General features: G+C 30.8%; 1 protein-coding gene across 1 annotated transcript; it reads left to right on the top strand.

The window, feature by feature from the left end:
• Nucleotides 1-3,445: 3,445 nt before the first annotated feature.
• LOC123227466 (inactive leucine-rich repeat receptor-like protein kinase CORYNE) lies at nucleotides 3,446-6,386 on the top strand. The gene is made up of 2 exons (XM_044652271.1): nucleotides 3,446-5,019; nucleotides 5,723-6,386. The coding sequence occupies exons 1-2, from the start codon at nucleotides 4,178-4,180 to the stop codon at nucleotides 6,030-6,032; spliced, it is 1,152 nt and encodes a 383-aa protein (XP_044508206.1). The 5' UTR covers nucleotides 3,446-4,177; the 3' UTR covers nucleotides 6,033-6,386.
• The last annotated feature ends 8,144 nt before the right edge of the window (nucleotides 6,387-14,530 follow it).

The following is a 14,530-nucleotide window of genomic DNA, read 5'->3' as shown; positions in this document are numbered from 1 at the left end:
ATTTTACACCAAATACTCGAGTTGATAGGTTGACAAGTGTCAAAGGAGGATACAATATCTTGTGGGTCATAGTTAACTGGTTGACCAAGTCAACGCACTTTATAATAGTTATAGACACCACATGTACAAATTAGTTAGGTCAGATATATGTCAAAGAGATAGTCAGACTTCATAGGTACCCAGTAAAGGAAAAGGTGAAGAAAGATGATGAAAAACAATCACGCATATACATAAAACCAAGAATTACCTACTCATTTGCTTTTGATTTTACTTTAGGATGATGAAGGTAGCCTTCCATTTGCAAGACCTCCAAAGAAATCCACCAACAAGCCAAAATTCCCCTTTTGTTGAGAGTTTTTTAGTTAGAAGGTAAAGGATTTAGTTTGGTTTTAGTGAGAGAATGTTTTTTCTCAAATGAAGTTAGTTTTTTCAAAATGAATTAAAAGGCCTCCTTTTATAATAGTGACTCATTAGTAATTTTAAAATTATCATTTGGGTTTAAAATCTTAATTTAAACCAGGCCCATGCAAGTATATTAAACATATATTTTAGCCACTTTAATTTTATCTCACTAATACCTTAACTTTTAAAATATTATTTTTGCACTCATATAACATTTTATATGATTTTTATTATCTTTTGAAAGGTCCTAGCCAACCTCGGATAATTAGTTCTCATTCTTAAAAGCTTGGTGTTCACTATGACATAGTCGTAAGTCTCCTTTTGAAAGATCTGAAAATGTATGTAAAAATTCAACGACTATGATAAACATCTAGTAACGTGTAATAAACCCTAACCACAATGAAAAAATGCTCAATCGAACCTAATATCTCTAGTTGTATGTTTTGTGCAGGGTTATCGCTCTGTTGTCTAATCCAGATCGATTTCGAGCTCATAAACTGTCAAAGTCCTAATTTCGATTTAATACAAATCATCAATTAATATATTCACAATACGTCATCACGAAAATCCTTCTTATGACTTATATTATACTCTAGCCAAAGACTTTGGTTTCCTATATTTATCAACGTTCACTACGAAGCTAAGATTTGAGTTTAATCAACACATATCAAGAACTCAATATTTTCCAAGTTAATGGATTCCATCTTGATCACCATTCGTCTTCACATACAAATAACACTTGACCAACATAAATGGTTTCTAAGGTGTACATTAACAAAACTCCCACTTGTATTAAAACCGTTCGTTGTTGTATCGCATACCCATCTTCTCCAGATGATGGTCCTACTACTTCAATGTCATTAGCAACATTGTTTGTTGACGGTGTCTTATGTATTATTATCTCTCTAGTTCCAATGAATTCTTTTAAAATGCGATATTTTTGCTAATTATGTTTGGACTTCTAATGTAACTTTAGTTTTTTTGCCTGTGTAATAACACCAATATTGTCACAAAGCATGGTGTTATTCGATAAGCTATGTTTGGAACTACACTAAGTTTCGTTACAAACTTGCGCATCCAAATAGCCTTTTTGCTTCTTATGAAACAACAATATATTCAACCTATGTAGTGGAGTCAACTATGGCTGATTATTTGGAACTCTCCCAACTATTCGCACCTCTATTACATATGAAAATTAATCTTGACATAAACTTTCTATCATTAGCGTCTAACTAGAAATCAGAGTCTGAGTATCTTTGAATATTTAACTCTGAGCATCCATAACTCTGAACAAGATCCTTAGTTCTTTTTGAGTACTTAAGGGTTGATTTCATAGTTAACCAATGTTTTTCCCTTATGTTAGTCTGAATCTGCTCATAACACTTATAGTAAATATTATATCAGGTCTATTACAAAGTATTGCATACATGAGTCCACCCACAATCGAAGCATAAGGCACATTACACATATGTTATTGCTTTTCATTAGTCTTTGGACTCATATCTTTAGAAAGATGAAGACCATGAATGAAGGACTAAAGTCCTCTTTTTGAGTTTTCTATGTTAAACATTTTCAATAATTTTTCTATGTACAAGTTTTCAGATAATCCAATCATCTTTTTTGTTCTATGTCTATAGATATGAATTCCAAGAATATAGGTTGCATATCCTAAATCTTTTATCAAGAAGGTTTTGGATAACCATATTTTAACCTCATTTATCATGTTAATATCATTACCCATCAGAAGTATGTCATCTATATACAATATGAGAAATGTAATAGCATTAACTTACCCTATTTGTAGACAAAGGGTTCATCTGAATTCTTTTCAAAACTAAACGATTTGATTGTTTCATCGAATTAGATGTTCTAACTTCTTAAGGCTTGCTTTAATCCATAAATAGATAAATGCAACTTGTATGCCTTATGTCTTTCAACAGTGGATATAAAACCTATGGATTATTCCATATATATGTTTTCCTTAATAAATTCATTGAGGAACATCGTTTTGACATCTATCTACCAAATTACATAATCATGGCATGTTGCGATAGCTAGCATTATCCAGATGGATTTAACCATAGCTATAGGCAAAAAAGATTTCCTTATAATCCAACCCTTGTTTCTAAGTATAACCTTTTCGCTACAAGGCAAGCTTTGTAGGTCTCCATCTGTCTATCTTTACTAGTCTTACTCTCGAAAACCCATTTACAGCCTATAGAAACAATTCCTTTTGGTGGATAAACAAGTGTCCATACTTGATTAACATGCATGAATTTTATTTCAGAATTCATTACTTCTAGCCATTTACTTGAATCAGTATCCAGTATAGCTTTCTCATAACTTCTAGGATCATCACCATGATTCATTTCTTCTATAAGTAAGATTCAAAATCTTACTTATAAAGAAATTTATATCCATTCAGAGGTCTAGATACCCTATAAGTTCTTTGTGTTGGTTCTACTTTCTTCAAGTTGAATCAATCTTCTTTGTCCTATGTGATCTAATCTATAATGTTATAGAATCTTGGGGTTTGTTTTACTTTGAATTCTATTATTAGTAATATAATTTATTATATGATAATCATTCAGTTTCAATACATACAAACTATTTGTATTTATAGTTTTACTCACTAAAATATTTTCAAAAAAATTAAACGTTCATTTTCATTAAACTGAATATTGTAACCAAGTTTACATAATGTACAAACAAAAATTATGTGTCTAATGGCTTTTATAAAATACAAAACTTTATATAGTCTTAAAATTTGCCCTATTGATGGTTGTATGTGGTAAGTCCCCATGGCCTCAACTACAACTCGTCTCGTTCGCTATCTTCAAAATAATCTTACCTTTTATTTGTTTATATATTTTAAAAATTAGTGAATTTCAGTAATTGATATGACTAAATGTGAGAAAAAGTCAATTTTCAACTGCTAGTATGACAATTTGTCGTTTTAGTATTATTCAAATGGGAAATATTCGATCTCCCTGATTCAAAATCACCAAAGCTTTGATGATTAAACATTTGGTGTGCAATTTAGTGTTTTATGTTTACTTTTACTGAATATGTTAACAATTTAAAATTTTTTTTTTTTTATTAGTTTGAAGCAGGAGTATTTGTACAAACACAAAGAAAGAAATATGGTTACCAAACTCTAGGTTGAAACACTCGGCACAACCCGACTCACAACGCTCATATTTTTGTACTAAATTTGTTGTGGAGAGTAGGGTATTTCTGTTTCTTCTCTAATAATAGCTCAAAAACCACAGTAATTATTGGGCAAGAAGGGACTTTGGTCTTGTATTGGCTAGGTTTAAGTCTTTGACATTAATTCTGAAGCTAGTTTTGAAGTTTAGCAAATGCTGAAAGAAAATATGGTATTTAATGTTAAGATGCTTGAGAGTGAGTGTGAAAATCTTGGAACTTTGTAGGATCAACGACAGTCGGATTCTTTTGAGAAGGAGATGATAAGAGTAAGTGGCAAATGATTCTGTGTCTTTCTTTTGAAGATTTTGAGCAGAAATTCCTTTTTCATCCAGTAAACACTCGTCGTTTGAGAGTTTATGAAGAAACTAAAAGGTTCTCTCTTCTGGAGTTCTTGTTTTCAAGTTGAAAGAGGGAAAAGTTTGGAGCTTTCTTTGTTTTTCTTCCGGGTTTGAGCTCTGAAATCCTTATCTTTGTCTTCAAGTAAGTTGAGCTAACAATGAAGTTTTTTCATGTGGGTTTTGCGTTATTATGAACTTTTTGTTTTCCTTGGTTTCTTTTTGGTCTCATGGAGAAAACCTCAACAGTGTTTCTGCTGTTAATGATTCTTTGGTTTCAATGCGCAAATGTGCATTGCCAAGAAAGAATTAGTGAACCTCCATCTTCTTCTAAGTCAAACCAAGGCGATAATGAGATTAAAAGAATTATCCTTAGCATTGTATTAGGAATATTGACTGGTTTGATTGCAGCCATTCTTTTTGCTTGCATAGTTAGATGCTTTTTTGGTTACATGAACCAAACTCCGATTCTCAAAGGGCCTGTTATATTTTCACCAAAAATTGCTTCCAAGACTCTCCAAGCAGCTCTGGCAAATGAGAACCAGTTGCTAGGCTCAAGTCCTAATGGAAAGTACTACAGAACAGTTCTTGATAATGGGCTTACAATTGCTGTGAGAAAGCTTGAACCCTTTGAAAGTAGTGGTTCACCTGATAAACAGAACAAAGTGGCCAGGAGACGGATTCAACAACAGCTTGAAATTCTTGCAAGCTTGAGACATAGGAATTTGATGAGCTTACAAGCTTATGTTCGCAAATCTAATAGGTTTTTTTTGGTTTATGATTATGTGCCAACTGGGAGTCTCGAGGATGCTGTGAATAGAGTTAGGGAAAATCAGTTGCAGCTTGGATGGGAAGTCAGGCTTAGAATTGCCGTTGGGGTCATTAAGGGGTTACAGTATCTTCATTTTAGTTGCGATCCTCAAATTTTGCATCTTAATTTGAAGCCTGCAAATGTGATGTTGGATGCTGAATTTGAGCCAAGGCTGGCAGATTGTGGATTGTTGAAACTAATTCCGGATTTGGATAGAGCAACTTCTGCTTACAGTGCTCCAGAATGTTTTCAGAATCACAGGTATGCATGCATACATACATACATACATATATATATATGTTTTAATTTGTAGTGTAGTGAATTGTCAATAGTTATGTTAACATCAACTGGTAGAACTAGTAATGTTTTGCATCCGAGCTCTTGACCACAATTGAAGTTTGCCTCAGGACAATGGTTCTTGCTCTTGGTTTTCCTCTTATCTACACTACTATGGAATTAGGATACAGTTATTGCTATTAAAATGAGCCATTTTGATTTCTGAATTAGTAATTATTCTCATGCTCTTGGCGTTTCTGCTCTTAACTGGAACTGTAAAGTCTGTGGTGGTTGATTGAAAATGACACTCTTGATTTGTATTGTCAATTAGGGGCTATAATGTTCTGTTTCTATGATTTCTAGTTGTCTAGAATTGGAGCGAAATTTATTTAGTTAACATATTTAGCACTTAAGACGGATGTAGAACATCATTTTAGATTTGTTTTTTCCTGTTGTCTCTGCTTCTAAGAGAGTTTTATAGAGCTCTAGGACCTTCCATCGCCTTCATTTTTGTTTTGGTTTTCTTATTAGTGGCTAGTCCAGGTACATCATCTGTTCTAGTTAGCCAGCTTCGACTAAAATCTGTTTTTTATGAATGCCATAATTTGTTTCAAAGCATTTATTTGAAGCCAAATACGCAACATCTGGTATAATGAAGTTATAATTATAATATGATGTATATTTACAGTTATACAGTTAAGAGCGATGTCTTCAGCTTTGGGATGATATTGGCAGTTCTATTAACTGGTAGAGACCCCAGTGATCCATCCTTTGGTGAAGCAGCCAGTGGTGGAAGTTTAGGGCGGTGGCTTCGGCATTTGCAGCAAGCAGAAGAAGCACGAGAGGCACTTGATAAAAGTATTCTTGGGGAGGAAGTTGAGGAAGACGAGATTTTGATGGCAGTGAGAATTGCAGTTGTGTGCTTATCAGATTCACCTGCAGATAGGCCTTCCAGTGATGAGCTTGTCCAAATGCTCACTCAACTGCATAGTTTTTGATTCATGTGTAAGTAATCCATTTCAGAAATTGGGTACTTTCTCTGTTCTACAATGAGAGCTTTGGTCCGCAATCGCTGTGGAGTTCAGTTTAGATTTTAAAGATGCAGTTATCACTTTTTGAATCGAATCAAAGTATACGATGTTCAGTTTCTGTACATGACTAATGAAATATAGATTTCTAACAGGAAGAAGTGGACCATTTGATCATTGAGCCACATAATTGTGTTCTCAAACATCTAGTAGTGGTGGGGTTTTGTTGGCCGTCTTTATTTATACACAACTTTATTGAAATCAGTAGGATTACTTCATCATACAATCTGGCAAGTTTTTATTTGCTTATTCACAGTTGTTGAATATGGTATCATTGTATATGTACATCTTTTTGTTCTTCGTTGGTACAAATTCTAATAATAATAAGGCGAAAGGAATAATTCTCATCTATCTTTTAATTTTTAAAATCATATTTATCTATTTATAGACAGTTAAAGTTAATAAAACTTTAACCCTTAAAAATTTTATCTCCCTTTTTCTCTCTAAACCCTAAAAAATAACTGTTTCCTCTAGGTCAAGTTTTAAAAAATAACTTTTTTTTTTCAGGATTTAGTTTTCAAACTCCAACATTATCTTCGGCATCATTGTTGGTGATCTCTCCCTCTCGACACTTCTTTTCTCTCTGACAATTTCTCTTCTCTTATTTGGACATTCGATCGACATCAAATGAAGTTGGGGGAATGTCATTTTTTAAAATTTGGTATAAGGAGGAATGATTAATTTTTAGGGTTTAAGGGGAGAAAAGAAAATAAAATTTAAGTTTATTTTTAATATTGTATATGAAATGAAGATTTTATCTTTAAAACTACAAAAGTTAATTATCTATGAGTGGGTAAATAAAATTTTTAAAGTTAATAGGTAAGAATGTAGGAAAATAAAATACTTTGAGTGGGAGTAAGTCCTATCCTTTGGCCTAATAATAATAATAAATGAGATTCCAAATCACAAGGCTTAGTGCAAAAAAAATTTTAGAAATCCAGCACAATGCCATAGGTTTGGCGATATGTTTAATAATATAATGGGTTAGAAGAAAGAGTCTAAATATCTGTAAGAGTAGTATAACATAGAGTTTTAATTATTATATTTGCCAATTTCTAAGTTTCTTTTTTTATTAAAGCTTTTTTTTTTTCACAGTTATCTTTTTGTTATAGTTCCACCTAACATTACATCAAGAATTATTTTTTATTTTAATTAATACCATAATTATAAAAATTAATCATCTGATTTGAGATAGATATATTTGGTTGGTTAAACCTCTAAGAATAATCTAATTGAGATGGGGGTTCTCTTAACAAAAATAATAATAATAATGAAAAAGTAGGGCATAAAAATAGTTTGTCCTTGGTAAAGCATGTGACAAAAACATGCATGGAATGCATAGGGAGGATTAAAAGTCTGGAAAAAAATGCATGTGGTCTGGCTGACTCACTGACAAGTCATGGCTGCCCTCCCCTCTGCAGCATGGTCCAAAAGTACAACTGTCTGCCTATTCCCGTCAATCACTCCACAAGCCTGTCGTTTGTCATTTCATATTTCAAAATTAACAACAAACCTTTTTTAATTTTGGAATTTGTAAGAGCCTCCGATAGGTGGAGATAGGTCTGACCACAGCTGGCCTAGAACATGGTTGATTCAAGCATGATTTGAATAAAAAAATAATTTAATTTAAATTAAAAATAACTAGAATTTAAATAAAAGAATAGTTTGTTTTGAATTTATAAATCATATTTGTGATTCAGATTTAATATTTAAATTCATATTTTATTAATAAAATAATAATATTTTATTAAATAAAGTGTCAAACAATTTTATTTTATCTAATAAATAATAAAATAATATTATTTTAATAATTATTTGATGTCATTCAAATCGATTTATAAATTAAGTTCAAACTAAATTGAGTTATTTGTTCAACTTGTTAGTCCGATTAAGTTGAACTTCTTCTAAATTGAAATTGACTTAGTTTAAAAAATAAATTGTCCTTTCTAACTTAAGTAAGGCAATATTTGAGCTGAATTTGTTTAACCTAAAAAATGAGTTTAGCTTAAATGAGCATAAAACAAGTTTAGTTCAAGCAAACTTGAACTCTAGTTCAAGCAAACTTGAACTCTAGTTCGAGCTCGAACTCAAGTTTAAGCTTGAGAGTTAAATATTTTTTAATTCAAGTTCAAACATGAATTTAAGAGTGTTTCATTCACCAAGCTTGTGAACTTAAAAAAATTTTATACAAATTGACTAAAATAATATCATTTTGATCAATATATATATAAATAATATCATTTTTTGATCGGCTACAATACTAAGCAAAGTTGGCTTAACACTATAATGAAACTCAAACTCGAATCTACGCTTAACTCTAAGAGTTAAAAATTTTCAAGGTCAAGATCAAGTTCGAGCTTGAGCAATGTTCATCTCACCAAGCTCGTAAGCGTAAAAAAAATTAGTATAAATAAAATAAAACAATATTATTTTGAACAATATGCATTAAAATAATATTTTTTAATAAACTTTTACCTGGTTATAATATCAAACTAAGCGCAAAGCTTGACTCCACATTATAGTTAAACTTGAGCTTGATTCCTCTTAAACGAACTGAGCTTGAATAACTTTGTGAAGAGCTTGGTGAGCTCAAACTCAATCTCAAGTTTTCTCAACGAACTAAGCTCGAGCCCTAAGCTCAAACCAAATTAAAATAACTTTCAAAATTGAATCAATTTAATTCAAATTTAACCCTATTTATATGATGGATTGTTCTTTGACGTAAATATTTCCCTTCATTCTCCTATGCTCCACGCACCTTTCTCACGTATGCTCTCTTCATTCTCCTTTACTTGTGATTAACTTTGTAAAGTGAATTAATAATTGCTCTAGCATCTGTAAGTCGATTTTTTTTTTTTTTTAAGTGTATAAGTTATACCTATAACCAAGCTAAATAGGTTATTGTTTGACTTGAGTTTAATTTGATTATATTTAGACAAAATTTAAACTTGAATTTGACAAGCAAAAAAGTTGTAATCTCGAATTCAAATTCCAGATTAAAACGGTTGTTTCAAGTTTGGTTTAAAAAATTATAATTAAACTATATAACTTATATATTTATCAATTACTCTTATATTCAAAATCAAAAAAAAGATTTTAATACTAAATGTGCAAGATTTTTAACTTTTAAATGTTTATTGATATTATACTTAAATTAAATTATGAATTTGCGATTTCATCAAATCGAGCAACAAAAATCACAACCCAACTTGTTTGCAACACTAGTTTTACCCTTTTGTGGTTGTCATATTTGATTCTAATGTTGGTAGTCTTACGACCAACAAGGTTTCTCTAAATAATAATATTTTCCTCCAAATACATAAGCAGCAATCTACACTTTTTTTTTTTTTTCACTTTTCCATTAGGATTTTATTGATTGACAATTTGACATACATTTTTTTTAATACTTAAGCCATTAAATTAAAAAGAAACAAAATCCCAACAAATATATATATATATATATATATATATATATATATATATATATATATATATATAGAAAATTAAAGTAAATACCCATTTTACCCTCATTTAAACAAAAATGCCTCAAAAATTTTTGAAAATACCAAAATTATCCTTCACCACTTCTATATAAACTCACATTCTCATGCATTTCTCACATCATTCAAACTCTTTCATTTTTATTCAATATTTGATATTGTAGGTTTGTTTAGAAAAAAATTCGTCTTTCTGAATTTGAATCGAAACAAATCAATTTGTGAGAAAAAGGTATTTATTAGAATCTTAACTCAAAACTTAATTTTATTTGTTAAATCAAGTTCGTATATTATATAAAAGGGGCATTGGGATATTTTTAATAATTTAGGGGGTTAAATGAAATGTTAGAAAAATATGGAGGTATTTTGATATCAATCAATGTATGAAGGTTTTAAAATATTAGAAAAATATAAAGACATTTCGATACAAGACAATATATGAGAGTGTTAAATGTAATATTAGATAAATATAGGGGGTTAAAAAATGTTAGAAAAATATGGAGACATTTGGATATTAAACAATGTATGAAGGTTTTAAATAAAATATTAGAAAAATATAGAGGTATTTCGACACAAAACAACATATGAAGGTGTTAAAGAAATATTAGATAAATATAAGAGGTTAAATGAAATATTTTAAAAATATAAAGTATTTTGATATTAAATAATGTATGAAGGTTTTAAATGAAATGTTAGAAAAATATAAGGGCATTTCGATACAAGACAACATATAAAGGTGTTAAATGAAAAATTAGATAAATATAAGGGGTTAAAAATGTTAAAAAATATGAGGGTATTTTGTTATTAAACAATGTATGAAGGTTTTAAATGAAATGTTAAAAAAATATCGAGGCATTTCAATACAAGACAATATATAAGGGTGTTAAATGAAATATTAGATAAATATAATAGATTAAATAAAACATTATTTTGATTTCAGATAATGTGTGGGTGTATTTAATAAAATATTAAAAAATTAGAGGTGGCATATTGATATTGGTAATTAGGTCATTGTGGATTTTTTATGATCAATATTTAATTTTTTACCACAGGGTTAGTAAAATGGCTAGTTATGTTGTTGTTCGTTTCCAAAAAGAATAGATCAAATGTGATGAGAATACGATGAAATATGTTAGAGGTTTTAAAAAATTGATTAAAATTTCCTCTAGAACAACACTTGAGAGATTTATTCAACTTTTGAGTGAACAGTATGGTATTGATCCAATTAGAAACTACATTTAACTATGTATGAAATAAAAAAGAATTGAGCTCGACTACCTTATAAAGATTGGAAATCACGAAGATGTGTAAGACCTTATTGACATGTCTCAATACTTCAAGAAATATATTCTTGTTTTTGTTACATGTACTGCAATCGAAGGATAAGAAGAAGAAGAAGAAATTAGTAGCTACAATGATACTAAAGTGAAAAAGAAATCTACTAGGGAAGACTTGATTGATTTTTGTAATAATGCATTTTCTATTACTATTGAATGGGTTTATGAAGACAAAGAGAGAGTTCTAGATTGAGGTGACTTTGAGGGGAATGAGATGACTGATATTCTTCTTGTAAGGTAAACTTCAAGGATATGTCACATGTTAACTATAATAGAAATAGTCTCTAGCTTAAAAATCTTATTATAGGTGGCGAGAATTATCAAGACCATTTTTTGATAATGTCGCCACAAATCGATTTAAGTGGCTACCCGATTTTTCTCCACAGTTTTTAATATCATCAAATGGTGTAGGATTGATCCGATAAGGGAATGCTATAAACCTTAGTGACGTTTTTAATGATAAAAAACACTTGAAAGATGTTATTGTCCAATTTGCCTTAGAGAAAAGATTTCAATATAGAGTGATTGAGTCTGACATGAGAAGATGGATGATTCGGTGTTATGATAAGAAATGCAAATGATTTATATCAGGAAGAAGAGTTAAACCTAGTCAAGTCTTCTAAATCAGTAAAATGAATCCAACTCACACATGTTCAGTTTATCAAATAATGCCACATCATAGAAAAGTTGGGACCTAAGCTTTAGGTCAATTTATGAAGTCAAAATTTATGTTGATTGATTGTATTTATCGACCTAAAAAGATTATTATCGACAAGTATAAAATTGATTTTTCATATTTATAGGTTTGGCAGGTAAGAAATTGAGTATTAAATTCATTGAGAGGCTCATCAAAAGAATTATTTATGCTCTTACCCGATTAATGCTATAATTTAGAGCATGCTAATCTGGGAGCTATGATAGCTATAGAAACAAACGATGAGCATCACTTTTAGTATTTTTTATGGCATTGGGATGTTTTGTCTATGCATTTAAACAATATCTTCGACCTATTATTTGCATTGACGCTGTTTTCCTTAAATGTCAATATCTAGGACATTTATTTCTTGCGGTGACCCTTGATGGTAATAACCAGATCTATCCAATTACTTTTGGTGTTGGTTTAAAAGAAGATTATGAAACATGGTGTTGGTTTCTGACAAAGCTTAAAGAATGCATCAATGAAATACTTGAGTTGATAATAATCTCAGATCGACATCATGTTATATTAAAGTCTTTCCAAATGTACACTATAGTGTTGTTGCCATCACCTTCTCTGTAACATGCAATCAAACACAACTCACAGGTAACTTGTTTATACATTTATAAAATTTTTATATCTATTAACATTTTATAAATTTTGAATAACGAAGTACTCATATTATTTATAAACTCGTAAGTTGTGTGTTCATACTAGAAAACTACAAAGTCATATACAGAGGTAGATTTTGAGGCTATGATCTGATCTATTGATGTGGTGGTTCTTCAAGTTAAGGTTTGCCTACATGAGGCAAGGTTTTATCGATGGAGCAGGACACATTTTTTAGGGCATCGGTATAACATAATGATAACTAACATTGCAAAGTCATTTAATGCCTCGTTAGACAAGCATAAGATTTACCTGTCATGATGTTCATCGAGTTCATTCGAGACACATTGCAATGATGGTTTTATAAGAAGAGAAACCATGCAGACATGTACGAAGTTAGTACTAATTATCTATTTAAGAATGACTTTTTACCCTTATGTTTGTTAACATATGTGCTGATGCTTTTTCAAATTGCAGATGAATACCCCCGCTATGTTACACTATTGATATAAGAGAAGTTTGACTACCATGTGTTAAAAGTTGCATGATTAGGGATTTGTCTAATTACAAATGTTCGATATCAGGTTATAAGTAGTGGTGGATACATGGGCATTATGGACTTTCATGAAATGGCTTGTACATGCAAAAAGTTTTAGTTTTCATGTATTCTATGCAAGCATGTCATTATTATTGCAAGACATATGAGGCTTACAAATGTGTATGCATGGGTTCATCTTTTCTTCACTAATGATTACTATTGTGTAATGTATGTAGAACCTTTTAATCCACTTGGGAACAAATCAGAACGGGTACCTGCCCCTGAAAAAATTATCCTACCTCAATTTTTTGATCATCGTTGATCGGGTCATCCTTCAAACAAAAATTGATGTCTTTCACAGGGAGAGATCTTTACACCAAAGGTTTGTAATAAACCAGGGTACGTTCGAACACAATGCAAAAGCCCAACACCAGTTCCAAGCTCATCTCATTGGGTTCATCTAGAAGAGTAAAGGAAAAAAAATTTCATAACCTTCTATTTAGTTTGATTAATTTATGATTTATGTATTTGTTAAAATGAGATATAATCGATACACTTTGATTAATGTTCCATTTAAGTACTTGTTAATATGTGATGTAATATATTTAGTATGAATAATGTTTTACTTATATAGTTGATAGAATGAACATTATTTATTTACATTTTTTAGTTTGATTAATGTATGATTTACTTATGTTGTTGTTGAAATGTGCATTATTTATGTAATTGTTGGAATGAATATTTTGTAGCTTGATTAATAAATGATTTACTTATGTAGTTGTTGGAATGAATATGATATCAATATTATTTATGTTCCAAACATTTGTTCATATTATTTGAGTTCGGATTTATACTTTATCAGATACGTTGCAATAAAACTGATAAAATAAGGGGAAAAAAAAAATCAAATGCATAACTAATAAACCATCATAAATAAATATATACATAACAACTCAGAAATCATATAAATAAACAACGATAAATACAAATATACATCTGTGATTTACTCGATGCAGTGAAACTACAATTGTGACACCAAAAGTCATCGGATTAAGGTGGACAACTCACAGGGAAAATCGAGGCTCCATGAAAGTGTCAAACACTCTATAAAGCATAACATAAAAATACCGTAATTACCAGAACCCTCGCCCTGTTGGGGGACACCCTCTGCTCGATGCAATACCAAGTGATCTACTTGTAGTGCAAGCCTAGAGGTGGCTCAAAAACTCGTCAACTCTAATAATGCTAATACGAATGTCATGTATGGTCGCATCCGTTGTGCGAGCCCATCAATTTTGCCTATGTGAGCTATCTCGGAGTCATATACGGTGATCAACCAATCATGGAAAACAAGGACTTCGATGACCCAATGGGCACAATCGAAGTTTATAGGATGAAAACCTATAAACATTGAGAAATTTTAAGTGAATACGCATGTTGTATATAAATTAATTCAAAGTAAATTATACTAGAAACACACATATACAATACCTTATTGAACTCCCCTCATTGTTTGTAAAACTGGGTGTGCAATCTACCTCTACCATCTTCGTGAATAACTTAGGCCACTCATACTCATCTAGTGGCGTGGTACTCTAACTATCATATACCATCTCGATATGCCCCACGAAGAAGGTGTGGACTATCATCCAACTCTATGGAATGATGGCTTGCTGCTTGTGCTGGTGCTAACATAATAGTACTAAGAAAGAATCTACATGTTGAAATAG

The sequence above is a fragment of the Mangifera indica genome, chromosome 10 (assembly GCF_011075055.1).
Source record: "Mangifera indica cultivar Alphonso chromosome 10, CATAS_Mindica_2.1, whole genome shotgun sequence".
Lineage (NCBI taxonomy): Eukaryota > Viridiplantae > Streptophyta > Magnoliopsida > Sapindales > Anacardiaceae > Mangifera > Mangifera indica.
The sequence above is the reverse complement of the archived record's forward strand: the minus strand, read 5'-3'. Positions and strand labels throughout refer to the sequence as shown.